General features: G+C 49.4%; 1 protein-coding gene across 9 annotated transcripts in view; it reads left to right on the top strand.

The window, feature by feature from the left end:
* The first annotated feature begins 2,481 nt into the window (after positions 1–2,481).
* The window catches only part of ACVR1C (activin A receptor type 1C), a 44,267-nt gene continuing 32,002 nt past the window's right edge, over positions 2,482–14,746 (top strand). For 5 of the 9 annotated variants that reach the window (XM_048081041.2, XM_048081039.2, XM_048081038.2 and 2 more), the window contains exons 1-2: positions 2,904–13,456; positions 14,387–14,583. In XM_048081041.2, the coding sequence (XP_047936998.2) occupies positions 13,323–13,456; positions 14,387–14,583 (331 nt within the window). In that variant the 5' untranslated portion in view covers positions 2,904–13,322. Of the gene's footprint in view, positions 2,647–2,903; positions 14,584–14,746 lie in introns of those variants that run through there. The other 4 variants (XM_066999899.1, XM_048081042.2, XM_066999900.1 and 1 more) reach the window with 4 other exon arrangements.

Here is a 14,746-nt window from a genome sequence, read left to right as displayed (position 1 = left end):
TCAGCGAGTGCTCACCAGCTCCCTGCTTCCAGGGGGCAACCGCAATAAGTATTTTATTGCTTTGACATCCACGCCTGCATTCTGGTTTTAATTAGACCTTGGCGTGTGTTTTCTAATCGCTTTCTATGTACAAGGCAGTACAGCGTGTAGTATGGTGCTGTGTGGTATTTCAATCTGATATTACCTGTAATTTTTCAGTCAAGATGTTGGACTTGGTAAAACCAGGTTGTTGTAATTGCCGTTGCATTCAACTGATGATGGGGGCCATGGAAGTCCCAGATACCTTACCTGGATATAACTGGATGACAATTACAAAAAAAAAAAAAAAAAAAAAAAAAGGGTAGAACAGCAGCTATTTTTTTGTCTTATCCAATGGCTCTGCAACTCAGCTATGTAATTCTAGGCTATTTGGATTTCACTTTTTCTGTATCTTAAATTCTCTGTTGGTAGAGGTTAATTCATTTTCTTTCTAAAAGTATTTAGTCAAGTGATATTTGCTTGTGCTAGTAATCATGAAGAAGCACTGCAATCAAATAACACTAATTTGAGCACATTAGTTCAGATAAGCACATGATAAAATAAAGGGAACAAACCCACAGCACTGAAACAAACAAATATGTTGAGTTTGCTTCACTGGATCCGAAGTCAGCCTGTCTGACCTGACAGCCCCTGTCCTTCAGGTCAACGCGTTCGGCAAGGGGCAGTGTTCACAGGGGAGGGGAGGGGAAGGGAAGGGAAGGCCAGACACCCCTGCAGCCGAAGGCACGGGGGGACAAAGGGATGCTCCGCTGCAGCATTACCTGATAACCCAGGTCATTTCCCCGTGGTCTGTCTGAATGCAAGTGTAGCCGGTGCGGAAGGCAGTCATGCTCCTCTTGCTGTGTGTGTTGTGCTGTTCTCTTCCTTTTCCTCTCTCCAGAAAGCACCAGGACCTTGCCGAAACTCCTCCTGTAACTGCCTCCAGAAGCTGTTCAGTGGCACTGGATGGAAGCGGCTGAGCCAGCAAGTCAGAGGGAGGCACAGGGAAGCAGGAGCTGGGAGGAGAAACGGGGAAGTAGGAGCCGGGAAGGGCCTTTCTGCATATGGCTGGTGTTGTTGCCCTGAACGAGTACTTAAGGAAAGTACAGGAATAAAATCAATGCATGGAGACTTTTTTTCCCTCTGGGGATTTAATATCATCGTGGAACCTCTTCCAGCTCAGCTGAAAGAATCAGGTAGAACAAGGTAGGCTGCAACAGGCCAACATGGCAATGCCACTAACTTCAGCATTCAAAAACTGGGAAAAGAAAGAAGTTGTAAGCATCTTAACAGCACGACTAATGAATTGATTGGTTAAGGAAGTAAAATACCACCGTATTTGTTTTACTTGATGAACTTCTGAAACTGATTGAGAGAGGGAACTGAGGTTGAGGGAAGGTAAAACAAAGTAAGTGGCTGCAAGTGCTGTTCGGGTGCCTGAGTTCACTTCAGTTTCATTTTTTTTAAACAAATTGTAAGCAGGTTAAATTTTGTGCTGTTGATAACACGCTGATTTATGTCGTGTTCAAAAGGCTTAATAGAGATGTCATTATTATAACATCTATAATAATAGTAGTAAAAATGTACTACAGGGAAAGTGGTGCTTAACTAGCAACACGCACAGTCCGGAGCTGCGTGTAGCAGCGCAGGGGCAAGGGGGCTCTTGGTAGCGTCTTCCCCTTAAAACAGCTCCGGGCACGTGTACAGTGCCTAAAGACAAACCATACTATGTGGTCTGCTCCTCTCGCCTTTTTAGAACGTACCTGATTATACCTGAAATGTAATTGATTTATGATGGTGCCCCTAAGAACTTTTTTAAAAGCCCACAGGGCTGTGCGGTGGGGTGGAGAGCTTTGGGGGCTGCAAGGCTTTTTTTTATTTATTTTTTGATGTTGAAGAGAGAAAGGAGCAGTGGAGAAACGCTGAAAACAGTTCAGAAGTTGGAGAACGAAGTGTACGGGGAAAAGCCGCCGCAGCCTGCCAGCGTCTGCGGGAAGGCGCCGCGCCTCCGCCGTGCGGGGAGAGCCCTGCGGGGAGCCGGAGCGGTGCGGGGGGAGCCCTGCGGGGAGCCGGAGCGGTGCGGGGGGAGCCCCGCGGGGAGCCGGAGCGGTGCGGGGGGAGCCGGAGCGGTGCGGGGGGAGCCCCGCGGGGAGCCGGAGCGGTGCGGGGGGAGCCGGAGCGGTGCGGGGGGAGCCCTGCGGGGAGCCGGAGCGGTGCGGGGGGAGCCGGAGCGGTGCGGGGGGAGCCCCGCGGGGAGCCGGAGCGGTGCGGGGGGAGCCGGAGCGGTGCGGGGGGAGCCCTGCGGGGAGCCGGAGCGGTGCGGGGGCTGCTGCCCGCAGCGCCGAGCCCCGCAGGGCTCCGCGGGCGGGGGCGGGCGGGAGGGGCGAGGCCGGTCCGGTGCGGCCCCTCCCCGCCCAGCCCCGCTATAGCTGCCCGGCGGGCGGCGGAGGCGGGGACCCGGCGGGGCCGGCGCCCGGCTGCAGGCTGCCTCCCGCTGCCTCCCGCTGCCTCCCGCTGCCTCCCGCTCCCGGCCCCGCTCCCGGCGCGGATGCGCGGCGATGCGGCGGGCGCCGAGCTCCGCGCTGCGGGCACTGCCGCTGCTGGGCGCCGCCGTGTCGCTGTGCGCAGGTAGGGGCCGGGGCCGGGGCCGGGGGCGGTGGCGGAGCCGCAGCGGGCGCGGACGGGCGGGGATGCGCGGTCCCGAGGCTGCTCCGTGCCCGGGGGCTGCTCCGTGCCCCGGGACCCCCCCGCCGGCCCTGCCTCCGTGCCGGTGCGCTCCCAGCTGCGCCGTGCCCGGCCGGGGTCAGCGCCGTTCCTCGGGAGGTTAAGGAGCTTAATGCATTTAATTATGATCAACGTGCGCGCGCGAGAAATAGGTCAGTTGGGATTTATGGGGAATAACCGGCCCCGAGCGGGCTCCAACCCACGCTCTTTGGGTACCGGTGTCTCGAAAGTTGCCGATGGTTGGCTTTTCGCAAGCCGTGTCTGACGGGTCGCACCCCGAGAGCATCTCAGGATGCACCCCCTGCTCTGCTCAGCGTTCCTGGGGGGCTCGGGGCAGCTCGAGGCGCCGGTGGGTGCCCCACGCTGGGTATCGCAGGTCCCATCCCATCACACCACGCGTGGGGCAAAGTGCACGGCCGGCTGGAGGGCTCTGGGCAGGGGCGCTGAGCCTGCGGCGTCTCGAGTCTGCTGTCGTAGCTTCTTCTCCCTTGGTGGCATGGGACGTCCAGAACAGGTCTTAATTTTTCTGTTTAGCCTTACTCCAGTTTCCTTTTCTCTCAACGCTTCTGCCACAGGAGTCGGCAGATGTTGGTGATGCTGTTGCAGAGAGAGGTGGTCACAGCACTCAGCTGAAGGGAAGGGCTGCTGCTGCTCCCACGTCAAAGTACTCGTACAGTCCCTTCTTCTGGGAAGGGAGGAGTAACAAGGCTTGGTTGTTGAGGTTTTGAGTAGTTCTGTCTAGTGTGTAGTATGGTACATCTAGTAAACCCTTGTTTCTTCCAAGAGACATGAAATCTGACGCATCTTCTCTTTGTCTGGATTTATTTTATGTAAGTGTGGAAGTGAACCACAGAAACAGTCAGTCCATGCTACGCTTGTTTTCCCCCGGTACACCTGAAGTGAAGCATCACCAGTGCACCACCATGCCCTTCCACCTGCCTCTGGTGACCATCCACCACACTAACAGACCTCGTTGGCTTTGGTTGTTCATATTCAGCGATCATGCGTTGCTTTGATCTCTTAAGTCACAACGGTTTTGTCCGTCATTTTCCTCGCCCTGTTAGTTATCTTTTCAGAGTCCAGCTCCAGGCTGGTATGCACGTGTATGGGCCTGGACAGGCAGGCATCCTCTTCACAGTTCCTTAGAGGGGCACCAGGTGGAGTTGCGCGTACCTAGGGAGGGTGTTCAGGTCTCCCCAGCAGGGCTGTATCAGGTGTTCAGCTCTGCATCGACACTGCACTGCCCACGTTTCACTACAAACCTGCCTGATCAAGATACGTTACTAAGTGTGTGCTGGTAAACTTTTGCTTCCCTATTCTTTCTCTCAAAATTTGCATTCTGCTGGTGCTGCTTTTCTTATATTTTAACTCCCTGCGCCTGACACTGTTGTCCTACATCTCAATCTGTGCTGTGTTAAACGTTTAGCACTCTCTTCTGTGCTCATCACGGCATCGTTTTGGGGCAAGTCAGGAGCGCTCAGTGTGCTGTAGCATTTCTAAATAAACCAGAGTCAAGGGTGTGGACTGCAGTAAAGAAATGTGTTACTCTGCGCAGTGCAGGCATGTGGGACTTGGGCAGCGCTTGGCACTGAATTGCCTTGTTTCACTTTTCTTAGGAGCCTCTTTAGACGTATTCTCAGTTTGTGAGAGATTGTTTCCCACTTATATGAATTTTAATTTTTTCCCAAAAGCAAAGTACGCATGCCATGAACTATCCCTGTAGCACAGCGAAGATGCCTGTACCTTCGGTTAGGTGTGAAAGGGCAAGCACGGCTCTTTGCCCTGACTCTGGGAGCAACATCGGTTTGCACAGCTGAAAGCAGAGCAGGGAGCGCGCACACACAAGCAGCTGCTTCTTATGGCCAGGTGTAACACAAACTTTTTATTTGCTTAAGAATGAGAAGCAAGACAGATTGCTATTGAAAGCTGCTAGATAACGATAAATGCATGAAAATAGCATAAAACTATTCTACACGGACTTTTACTACATGAGTAGTACTGTACTAAAAAAACAAACAACCGTTGCATCCTTGTCTTTCCCATACTGTAAAATGTACTTGCATTGTGATAAGCAGTTGCTCAAATGCCCTGTGAAACTTAAGACTGATTTTTTAGCACAGTCTGTTTATTCCAGTGCTTCCTATAGAACGTAAACTTTGTGTAAAGCCTGAAGTCCCGAACACGTGTAGGTATAGCGCTTGCCCACCCACAGAGCTGCAGACCAGCACCTGCACATGCGTGTGGATGTCTCACTGACAAGTCCAGACAGCTGCATTCTGCAAAACACACCTTCATTCCAGCTGCAGGATTTGGTTTGCTTACTCCTTATTAACCACTAATATCAAAAAGCCCACGTGTTGTCAAGTGTCAAAAAAAGCAAGTCCTCAGAAAAAGCCCCGTAACAGCAAGCAGTTGTACTTCTCCACTAAATGATTTAATTCACTGCTCTGTAACAAATTACCAATATGATGCTTTCTTCTTGTTTCTCTGGGCTACAGAAGCTCTTTTTTCGTAGCTTTTAGTAAAAATCTTTAATAATAAAAAAAGCTTTAATAAAGTAGCACAGATGAGAACTACAAGTACTTAATGGTCAACTAGTTTGGCCTTCTTGAGCGTAAATCCTGACTCTGCAAGCTACCAGGGTGACTGCTGATAATTCTGGCAGCACGTTAGATAAAAGGCTATATGTGGGGTGAGTGGGTGTAATTTGGTTCTACTTTCTGTGGAGTAGGCTTTAGAACCTTACCAGTTGCTTGCAGACGATTATTCTAAGCTTTAATCTGGCTGGGATATTTTGTCATTTTGGGGAGCATTGCTGGAACGAGGGCGGTGTGGTCCCCATGTGTGCTGTGCAGCACATCGGGGGGGCACTGAGCTGCAGGACGTGGCTGCTGGTGTGGGGCTCTGCCAGGGTGCTGCCCGAGGCCCTCGAGGTCTCTTGGGTTATGGCACTGAGAAGTCAGCTGTAATTTGTGGAAAAGGGAGTCTTGGATGTCGTGCCGAACCCCAGCGGTGCGGTGGGGTAGTATCACAGTCATCTCCGTGTTGGGTACTGGAGGGTGTAAGGGTAGGGGCTCTTCTCCATGATGGTTTTTGTAGGCTAGGTGTTCAGCTCGCGCCTGGCTGAGAAGGTTCTGGTAACCTACCTGGTAGTTCACCAAACAGTGACATGAAAGTGTTGGGCAGCGAGCCGATGACAGCAAAGAGACACTTGATTAATAACTCCATCCCAGCTAAAAAATGTAATTTCCTCTCTCGTACCTCAAGAGCTATTAGGCTCTGAATTATCCTTCGCTGCCTCTGCTCATCATGCAGAGAGCAGCATCCTAACTGAAGCCCAAGTTAGATGCTTAAAACTAGATGTCATGAATACCTTTTGGGGAGGAAGAACACAGCTCGTACTGACAACTTCGGACATATGCCAATGAATCTGAGCATGTGCACGTCGCCTTGGTACAGCTGGCAGTGTTTGTCCCTTTAGCACACCTCTGCTGTCCTGAATGCTGTTGGTGATGCTGCAATCCCAGTGCCTCCCAGAGGTGCAGGTTGTTCCCTTCCCACTGAAGGGCTGGATGTAGCTGCGGCTGTGCTCAGCTCAGACTTCATGCAGACGTAGCTGACTTTTGCTGCTGGATGTAACTTCTGAAGCACTTCTTTCCAGAATAAAAGGCCTTTGCAAGTTATGCTTTTCTTATGCAGTCAGCATTTTTATCTTCCTGTTGTTGGTTCATCTTCAGTTTGGTGATGGCAAGAATAAATAAAGTACATTAAAAAGTCGATGGTTATCTTGATTCCATTTTTATCAGGAAGCTGATTCTAGGTAATCAGAGCAGTGTGTGCAGAACTCACATCCCATTTACTTCTCTAACAGCAAACGTGTCAGAATGACGTGGAATTGTGCAAAACCAATGGCAGTTAAGTAAAAGAGACGTTCTAGTATTCCAAATGTTGTTTTGAAATACTTTGCTCTTCTTATTCACAGCAACTTTGAAACATTTAAATTTTCATCTTCAAAAGTCAGACTTCTAAGGACGTTCATTCATTCTCCAGCAATATCTACTCTTTGTGAAAAGGCAGGCTGCATTTGACTGGAGAGGAGCTGTGTGGCAATAGAAAGCAATCAGTGTGACTTCCTGAATGCAAAATACCTCTTCAAGCTGTTTTCACGTACTGGCTGTGTTTGCCTTTCGGTGCCACCAGCTCTCCGTTATGGACGGCACCTCAGCCTTTGGGGCTGCCAGTGCCTGCTGTCGCAGCACCGCCCGCGGCCTCGCCCCGGCCCCGCAGCGCCCTTCGGCGCCTTGCAGGCTGAGCAGAGGCTTTTGGTCTGTGCTGTATCGCACCACATCTCGCCAGTTACCTTAGTGTTGTGTCGCATAGCTGGTGTTTCACAAAGGACATTTCAAAGGATGCCTTGTCCATTTGAAGCTACTGAGAAGCGAGTGAATGTCCTTTCACAGTTTATTGCAGCAACAAATAATTTCACTGGGTTGCCCTCACCCTGCCCAGCTGATATTAATTTTAATGCCTGCCCTCAGTTTCTGTCCACTGTGTTTTGTCATGGTTGCTAAGCTTTTCTAGAGTGGGGACTTGAGCACTCAGTATCCTGCTTCGAAAATCAAGATACTTGCATGTACTACTAAAATCACTTCCATACCTATTTTTCAGAAATGAAAACGGTGGGACTATTTAATGTCCCTAATTCTAGGACACTTTCCTCTGTTCTGGAAAAATTACTTTTCCTTTTCCAACAGCTTTCTTTTTTTTTTTTTTCTAGTCTGATATCAGTCCTTTTTGCAGGATGTTTACATAATGGACCTTTAATCTGCTATTGCTCCTAATATGTTTTTTTCCAGAGTTCTCTCCAGAAAGAGCGCTTTTCCATATATTTCATAGCAGTCCAAACAGCAAGACTTTTTAAAGAACTGTCATTTTTTCAAGGCTCTATTTTCCTCTTCTGAAGAAATAGTTTCAAGAAAATATACTGACAGCGTCACGTTATCGTTTCCATCAGTGCAGCTTATTGTAGGAAATGGAGAACTCTGCCCTTAAGAGCAGGCGCAGTGCTCTGGGAGGGAAATAAGCATTTCAAGCTGCGTGTAAAGACTTGCAGATTTCGGTCAATATTTGCAAGTTAATTCTCCTCCACCCGGAGCTCACGGCGGTGCGTGGGAAGCATCCGGTTGGTCGCAGCAGGCCGGGCCAAGGCAGCAGCCGGCCACCGCTGCTCCTGCAGCAGCCGCGGCAGGAGAGGAGGGGACGCGCTCGCAGCTGGCACGCCGCAGCCCTCACGGCTCGCAGGTCAAGGACTGCAAGTGCCGTACCGCTGTGCACAGCAGTGTCTGTGAAACTGTTGTCCGTGGAGGTGGATTTGTCTAATGACTTCTTTGACTAGGCCAACACTGCCACCCAAATGTCGGCAATAAGACCTCTTGGGGAAGGGGCAAGGGAGCATGAAAGGGAGGAGCGCTTCTTGCTCGTTGTAAAATTGCTGTCAAGAATGTCTGTGGTGCTAGGAGCTTTTGAGGTATGAGAAACGACGATCAGCTGATCCCATTCATCTTCTCAATACAATGCAAAGTTTCTGTATGACGCTACAGAGAAGAGCCTAGTTTCTAAATTCCTCGTCCCCCTTGCCACCTGCCCAGTGCCTCTTCCCAGCTCCCGGGTGCCCTTCGGAGTGGAGCTGGGGCTGACCCCGTGTGCTGGGCGGTGGCGGTGGGTCTGCTGGCACCTCCTGATGGCAAGCCTTCCCTGTGGCAGCAGCGAGCTGCTGTACGGCCCCGGTTCTCTCCCCTCTGGTTTCACTCTCCTCTGGCTGCGGGTCGCTCGGCGCGGTGAGGCTCCTTCGCGATGCTCTGAAGTCAGGTGTAATTTTTCTGTCCTCAGCAGGTCTTACTGCTTCATTATCGGTGCCCCTTTCCAGATCACTGGAGCACATTGAGCACCGCACATTTCTGCAGAGATAACGGCCTCTTGCTGTGAAAACTGACAGCTTTTCTCCCTACCTTTTATCTTAGCTGTTACAAGATAAACAGGATAACCCCTGGTTAAAAGATGGAAACAGCTCTGCCTCATGGCAGCAAAGTTTCTTTTCACGTAGTTGATGTTTGTTTTCAAATTTCGTTTTGAATGCTCTACTGCCCTGTAATCACAATGTGAAACTGCTGGCTTTTGTGGATAGGGACAGATTATGACTTAATGGAAGATTGATGCTGCATTAATCTGTACAGTAAAGAGTCAGTATTAAATGTAAAGCCTGTGGTCCAGAGGAGGTAGCAAGTTCCATCTTCCCCATAGTTCTTAGCTTATACTTCTAGCCCCACACTATTAGTCAGCTTATGCCAAATATATGCTCTATTTTTTCCATTTAACTTTTGAAGTTGCACTACATCTATCTACTTGTTTCAGTTGTTAGCTGCTTTCATTAAGCTGGTGCCTAAACTCTTTCTTCCATCTGTTGTTTACATGTAACATCACTCTTGTTCCTCAGATAACTAGTGATTCATGTATTTGAAGCTGACACTTGAGAGAAAAAAGCCTTTTGTGCATCTTTGTGTTAATTTGTTTGGAATCCAGTGCTGGTTCAGTTCTTCCTGCTGCGTAAGTTAGGTTCACAGGGTGTTTGCCTGTACTGTGCATTTTCTAAAGGTTGCCCTGAAAACTAAAAATAAATTAAAAAATGTTGTTTTCTTATATAAGTCATGTAGGTTACTTTCTGCTCTGATGAGCAAATAATTCTGTCTTTGATTCACAGTGGGTCACATCCAAGAAATTACTGGATAGCCTCAATTCCTATTGCAACAACAGGAGAAAAAAAATCCTTAAAAACTACTGATGGCTTAAAAATTCTAAAACGAGGGGGCACCTGTTCCATGTGGTCTCTATATCTAAAAGTTTCTTTCCTTGTGTCCTTGGCGGTCTGTGAACCAACCTGACTGTTCCCTGCCAGGCTGTTTGTTTGTCCTGCCGTCGGTGTGGATCCGGACAAGCACCACGCTTCTCTGCGGAGGGCAGGAAGCAGCACGTGCCGCTGTCGGGATCCCTGCCCATGGGCGCGGGGGAACCGTTGGTCTGGGGGTCCCTGGGGAGCTCCCGGTAGCCGCTGGTAACCCTGCCTGGATGCCTGGCATAGCTCTGCGAGGCCGGGAAGCCTTTCAGTTGTCCACTTTCTCCTAATTTCTCAACACGAGAATGCAATCTTTTAAGGGAAATGTTGTCACGCTTGAGTAAATAACGGAGTCGCGTTAGCTACTGCGTTGAGTGCCTTATTTTGAAATGTTAGGAACGCATTCTCCTCCTGCCTCTTTGATCCTTTTCCTTTAACTCCTTCGCCATCCCCTTGTCCTACCTCTCGCTGGCGCGGCACCCCAGCAGCGCCGCGCGCCTTCCCCAGGCCTTCTCGGCAGCCCTGGCGCGGCCGCACCGTCAGGTGGGGACTTGGAGGAGGAAGCGCAGCTCAGGAGCGAGGTCGGCTCGAGCACTGGGTGCGATGGGCAGGGCAGGGCAGGTCTGTCGTCTGCTGCCCCCGGTCCGTGGGGGCTGCGCCGAGCGTCCTGCCAGCCCCTCTGGGACAGCCGCGGGGGAAAGGAGGGCAGAAACTGGATGTGTAGTGAGAGAGCTTGACTTCATGTAGCCACTGGATTGTAGAACTGAATATGGACAAATTTTTTTCTGCTCATAAAAAGAGAAGGATAATAGGGGAAGCTGTCACAAACAGAGTGGATCAGCATGGATAGGTCACGAGTTCCGGCGAGTCGCCTGTCCCTGAGCGTTGGCGGGGGGGAGGCTGAGGAGGCTACACAAGGCTGTGACAGACATGGCGAGAGCTGATGGCGGATGCTCTGCCGTGCACTGCCGTGGTTACGTTTTAAGGTGATCTTTCTGCTCTGTTAACAGTGGATTCTTGGTGTACATAAATGTTGGAAATGAGGTCAGATACTTGAATCTGCTTTGGGTATTCTATCCTGAGCTCTAAAGGAGAAATTAGCCAGTAGCACAGGCAGCTATCTGGGGAATCTTGCATGTCTGTTTTTTTTTTTCTCCTTTCTTTTCTTTAGATGTATCAGTTTTTGAGATATTTATTCCTTCTTCTGTAAACGTTATGGATGACTGTTCAAGAGATCAGCGACGTTATCACTTTCCTATAATTTCAGACTGTTAAACTTGACAGGCACTTCTTATTGTAATGTCTGCCAAACACTTAATTTCTGTTCGGTTTTTCCATGTTGGATACCTGCTTCTGGATGGATTACATTTAAAAGAGATCTATGTATATTTTCTAGGAGGAAAGAGTATCATCTTGCCCACAATTCAGACTCTAATCTTGTCTTCAAATAGATGTAGTTGGTTTGGTTGTTGTTTGAGCAAGGGCTTGAAACTGGGCAGCATTTAACCTCGGGTGAGCAGTGGCAGAAGAGACAACACCAGGAAAACCTGAACTGCAGGCAGGAGGGGGCAGGCAGTGCAGATTGCAAGCCTCGGTAGAGCCCCTTTGCATCTGGTCAGTAACAAAGACGTGTGGAGCCTTCGTTCTTGCTGACCCCTCTGCTGCTCCAGTTCTCACCCGGGTGTCCCCTGGACATCCGTCAGCACAGACTTGCTCCGTCCCGGGGCACCTCGGTTTAGGGGCCTTGGCTGGAGGAGCTGACCTGCAGGCTGGTGCAGAGCGGCAGGGCGTTGCTGAGGACAGGGAAACCTCTCCCTGGTGCCTGCCAGCACATCGCTGCGCTGCCCCGCAGGGAGAGCGCCAGACCTCGCGTGGTGGGGAGTGATGGGACTGGGCCTGATGAAACGGGGACTGACAGGTCGAGGGGGGCTAATGCTGCAGCTGGCAACCTGGTAGGAAAGAAAGCGTGACTGAGAGCGAGTAATAAAGCAGGAGCTGGGAGACTGTGAAGGAAGAGATGTGTGGACAGGGAGGATGCTTCGATGAGTCTTTGGGAACCGGTAGGGTGTGAATTGTGAGCGTGAGCCCTCTTGGGAGGAACAGAGGCGATCAGAGGGTGCCACGAAGGGGAGCTGCAGGCAGTCCCGTGATGAGGTCCCTGTGATGAGATGGCAGTGGGGGCCTGCAGCTGCCTGAGAGGGGGAAAAGGGACGGGGAGGTGGGGATGGGCATGGGCTGAGAGTCAGGACCAGAACAGAGAGCTGGAAGGAAGTGGGCTGGGAAGCACCGGCTGGAGACTGCTCTTGCTAGAGCAGTGGTTCACAGCTTTTTTCAAAGGAGTGCTGAAAAAGACAGCAGTGCTCGTGTGGCAGGACACACACATGTTGTAATGTTTTTTTAGGATGTAATGTTTTGGGTGTGGACAAGTTCTGCTCTCTGTGCTCTTCCACCTCTTCCAAATTGAACTTAGTGTTCCCATCAAAACTTTGTGTGTATCTTTCATGACTTCTGTGTCCTTGGTATTTCTGAATGAGAAGGAGTGCTGGTAGAGCCGCCTTGGGCTCCAGGACTTCGTGGTCTCCAGAGAGCAAAAAAATTCGCTGGGAGTATCGAGTTCCCTGTGCTCCTTTCCCTGCTCCTCCCAGCTTGTCATCTCCTTTCACTTTCAGAAGCAATGACATTGTGGTTGGGCTGTACTGACAATATTTACCAAAAAGCTTTTTCTTTTTGTTCTACTTGATATAATGGCTTCTTGCAGAAGCAGCTCTGTGGGGAATAGCCCTTATTTCCATAGGTTCATGAACTTTCAGTTGTGGGCAGTAAATTGGACAAGTCAGTTTCAAGCAAAATATTCAGAACAAATAGGAAAAATGGGCTTAGACTCTTTCTTTCGGGCAGTCTCTGAATACAGCAGTAGGAAATACTGATCTTGTGGTGGCACTCTGCTTTTCCTGCAAGCGAGCTGACCGTCAGACCAGTCTGCACTTGTGACTTCCAGCCATCCCTGGTTGCAGACAGGCTCGAGGGGGAAGAAATAAAGACCCTTTATTCGGGAAATAAGAGACAATCTTAGCTTGGTCAGAGTGGGGTTGCAGAGCCTCTTACACACTCTTTTCTCATCCTGTGTTCATGGTGCTCAGCGGAATGCCCTTGGAGCTGTTCAGGAACTGCAGTGACAGTTTTGATTAGCTCTCCTTTCAAGCAATCCACGAAATGTCAGGATATAGATAAAGCAGTTATCTACTGTGGATGACATTGGAAAGACCATTTCCTATTTTATTTTTAGCCCATGAGAAGGTGGGGGAAAAGAGCATAATGGCATATCTGAATCACTGAAGACACTTGCAACAGTCATTTATTTTCATTTCCTCAAGTAATCCTTTTATTTTGCAGCATTGATGACGATGTCTGTTTCTCTTCTGCCAGGTCTCTTTTTTCTTTGGATCTGATGAGTCTTGCTCCTGGCATCTCTTCCAGGACTATGTCTGTACCGAAGATTCACCTGTTCCTGTTGCTGGGTGATTGCGCTCACTCCCCTGTGCAGAGAACACTGAAACAGACATGCAGTGATACGGTTCCTGGCATATCCTGCATCCAGGATAAACATGAACATATGGTGCCAAGGAAGTTTGTTGCGGGCCCGAGATGAAGATAAACACTACAAGCTGTTATTTCAGAAGGGTAGCATAGGATGAAGATTGTTGTAAAGAAAACAAATAGTGTTACAGAAACAAAAATTGGATTCATACTGACATCTGTCAGGGCTTCTTGGCTCACCCGAAGAGGCTGCTTGAGCTGCGAGTCCCCGTTAGTCCTGCTGCAGCTGTAGGTCACCTCGCATTCTTCCTCACACATGGGTGTGGGACACGATAAATTGCACGGAGGGCTGGGGCACTCTCATGGAAATTAATCTTTTGTCGGCTGCCAGCTTGGGGCAATGGCAGAGTCTGATTTAGCTCCCAGTTTGGACAGGGAAATGCAACATAATAAGAAATGCATCATCTGTTAGCCTGCACTGCCTTGTTGAGCACTAGTTAGCAATCAGAGAAAGCCCGTCTGTTCCTGGTGGCCCTTCTAGATTCTAGTCATCTCATGACTTTCCTTTCTGAGATGTCTGTTATCTTTAAGTAAAAGAAAACGTGTTCCATGCCCCCACCTAGTTCCCAAAGAAACAGAATGGATGCATGGATTTTTTTTTTTGTAGACTTTATCTCCTGTTGGTAGAGAAGTGTTTGATCTTGCAGAGTGAAGGTGGTGGCCTTCCTGGTGAAGGCATGCAGAATGCATTTTGGGTACCCTGTGGTAGGGTAGGAACTAAGTCAAAAGAAGAGATCAAGTCTCTGTACTCTAAAATGTTTTTTTTCTTTTTTTTTTTTCTTTTACCAGAAACAAAATAATCATATAAAGTGCAGTTAAGGAAGGGTTTCCTGTAGAAACTGCATTCAGCCCAAGGTTAAGATGCGTTGCTTACCATATCACTGCTAATATGGGTTCCTAAACTTGTCATGAAGAAAGTAAAATTTTTTTCTTATTGAGCAAGTGAAGAAAACAAGGAAGGCAAAAAACCTGTCAGCATCTGGTGTTTCATTGAGATGATATGGCTTGGGTTCACTGCCCTTCTTCCAAGAAAGAGCTGATAAAGCCTGAAAATGTAGTAGTTACTGATTAAATGTTTTACAAAATCAGATAAAAGCACATGACGATATGGTTAAAAGCATGTAATACTTAGCAGACACCTGACTTTTGCACAAACAGAAATTGGGCAACCATTTGCACGTCTGAAAAAAGTGTATCGTTTCAGAGGACGTGGGGGAGAAAAGGCCGTCGCTGCTGCCTGTGTGTGCCTGTAGGGAGGTGTGTGCCAGAGCGTCCCGTCGCGCCTTGGTGCTTCCTCAGTCCCATTGCTCCGAGCCAGCCGGTTCTCCACAAGGCTGCGTGTTGGAAGCCTGCAGGTGCCTGGCTGGCACAGATGAGAAATGGATGCTTTTTGGGAAGTCCACAGTCACATAAATGGCGGCTGTTGATATTATTTAAAATTCAGTACCTAATGCTGTGGCTAAATATACGTTCTGACACTGAGCAGTGTGCGCATGTGCTTGTCATGAGACTTACAGA

The sequence above is a fragment of the Anser cygnoides genome, chromosome 6, assembly GCF_040182565.1.
Source record: "Anser cygnoides isolate HZ-2024a breed goose chromosome 6, Taihu_goose_T2T_genome, whole genome shotgun sequence".
Classification (NCBI taxonomy): Eukaryota; Metazoa; Chordata; class Aves; order Anseriformes; family Anatidae; genus Anser; species Anser cygnoides.
The sequence above is the reverse complement of the archived record's forward strand: the minus strand, read 5'-3'. Positions and strand labels throughout refer to the sequence as shown.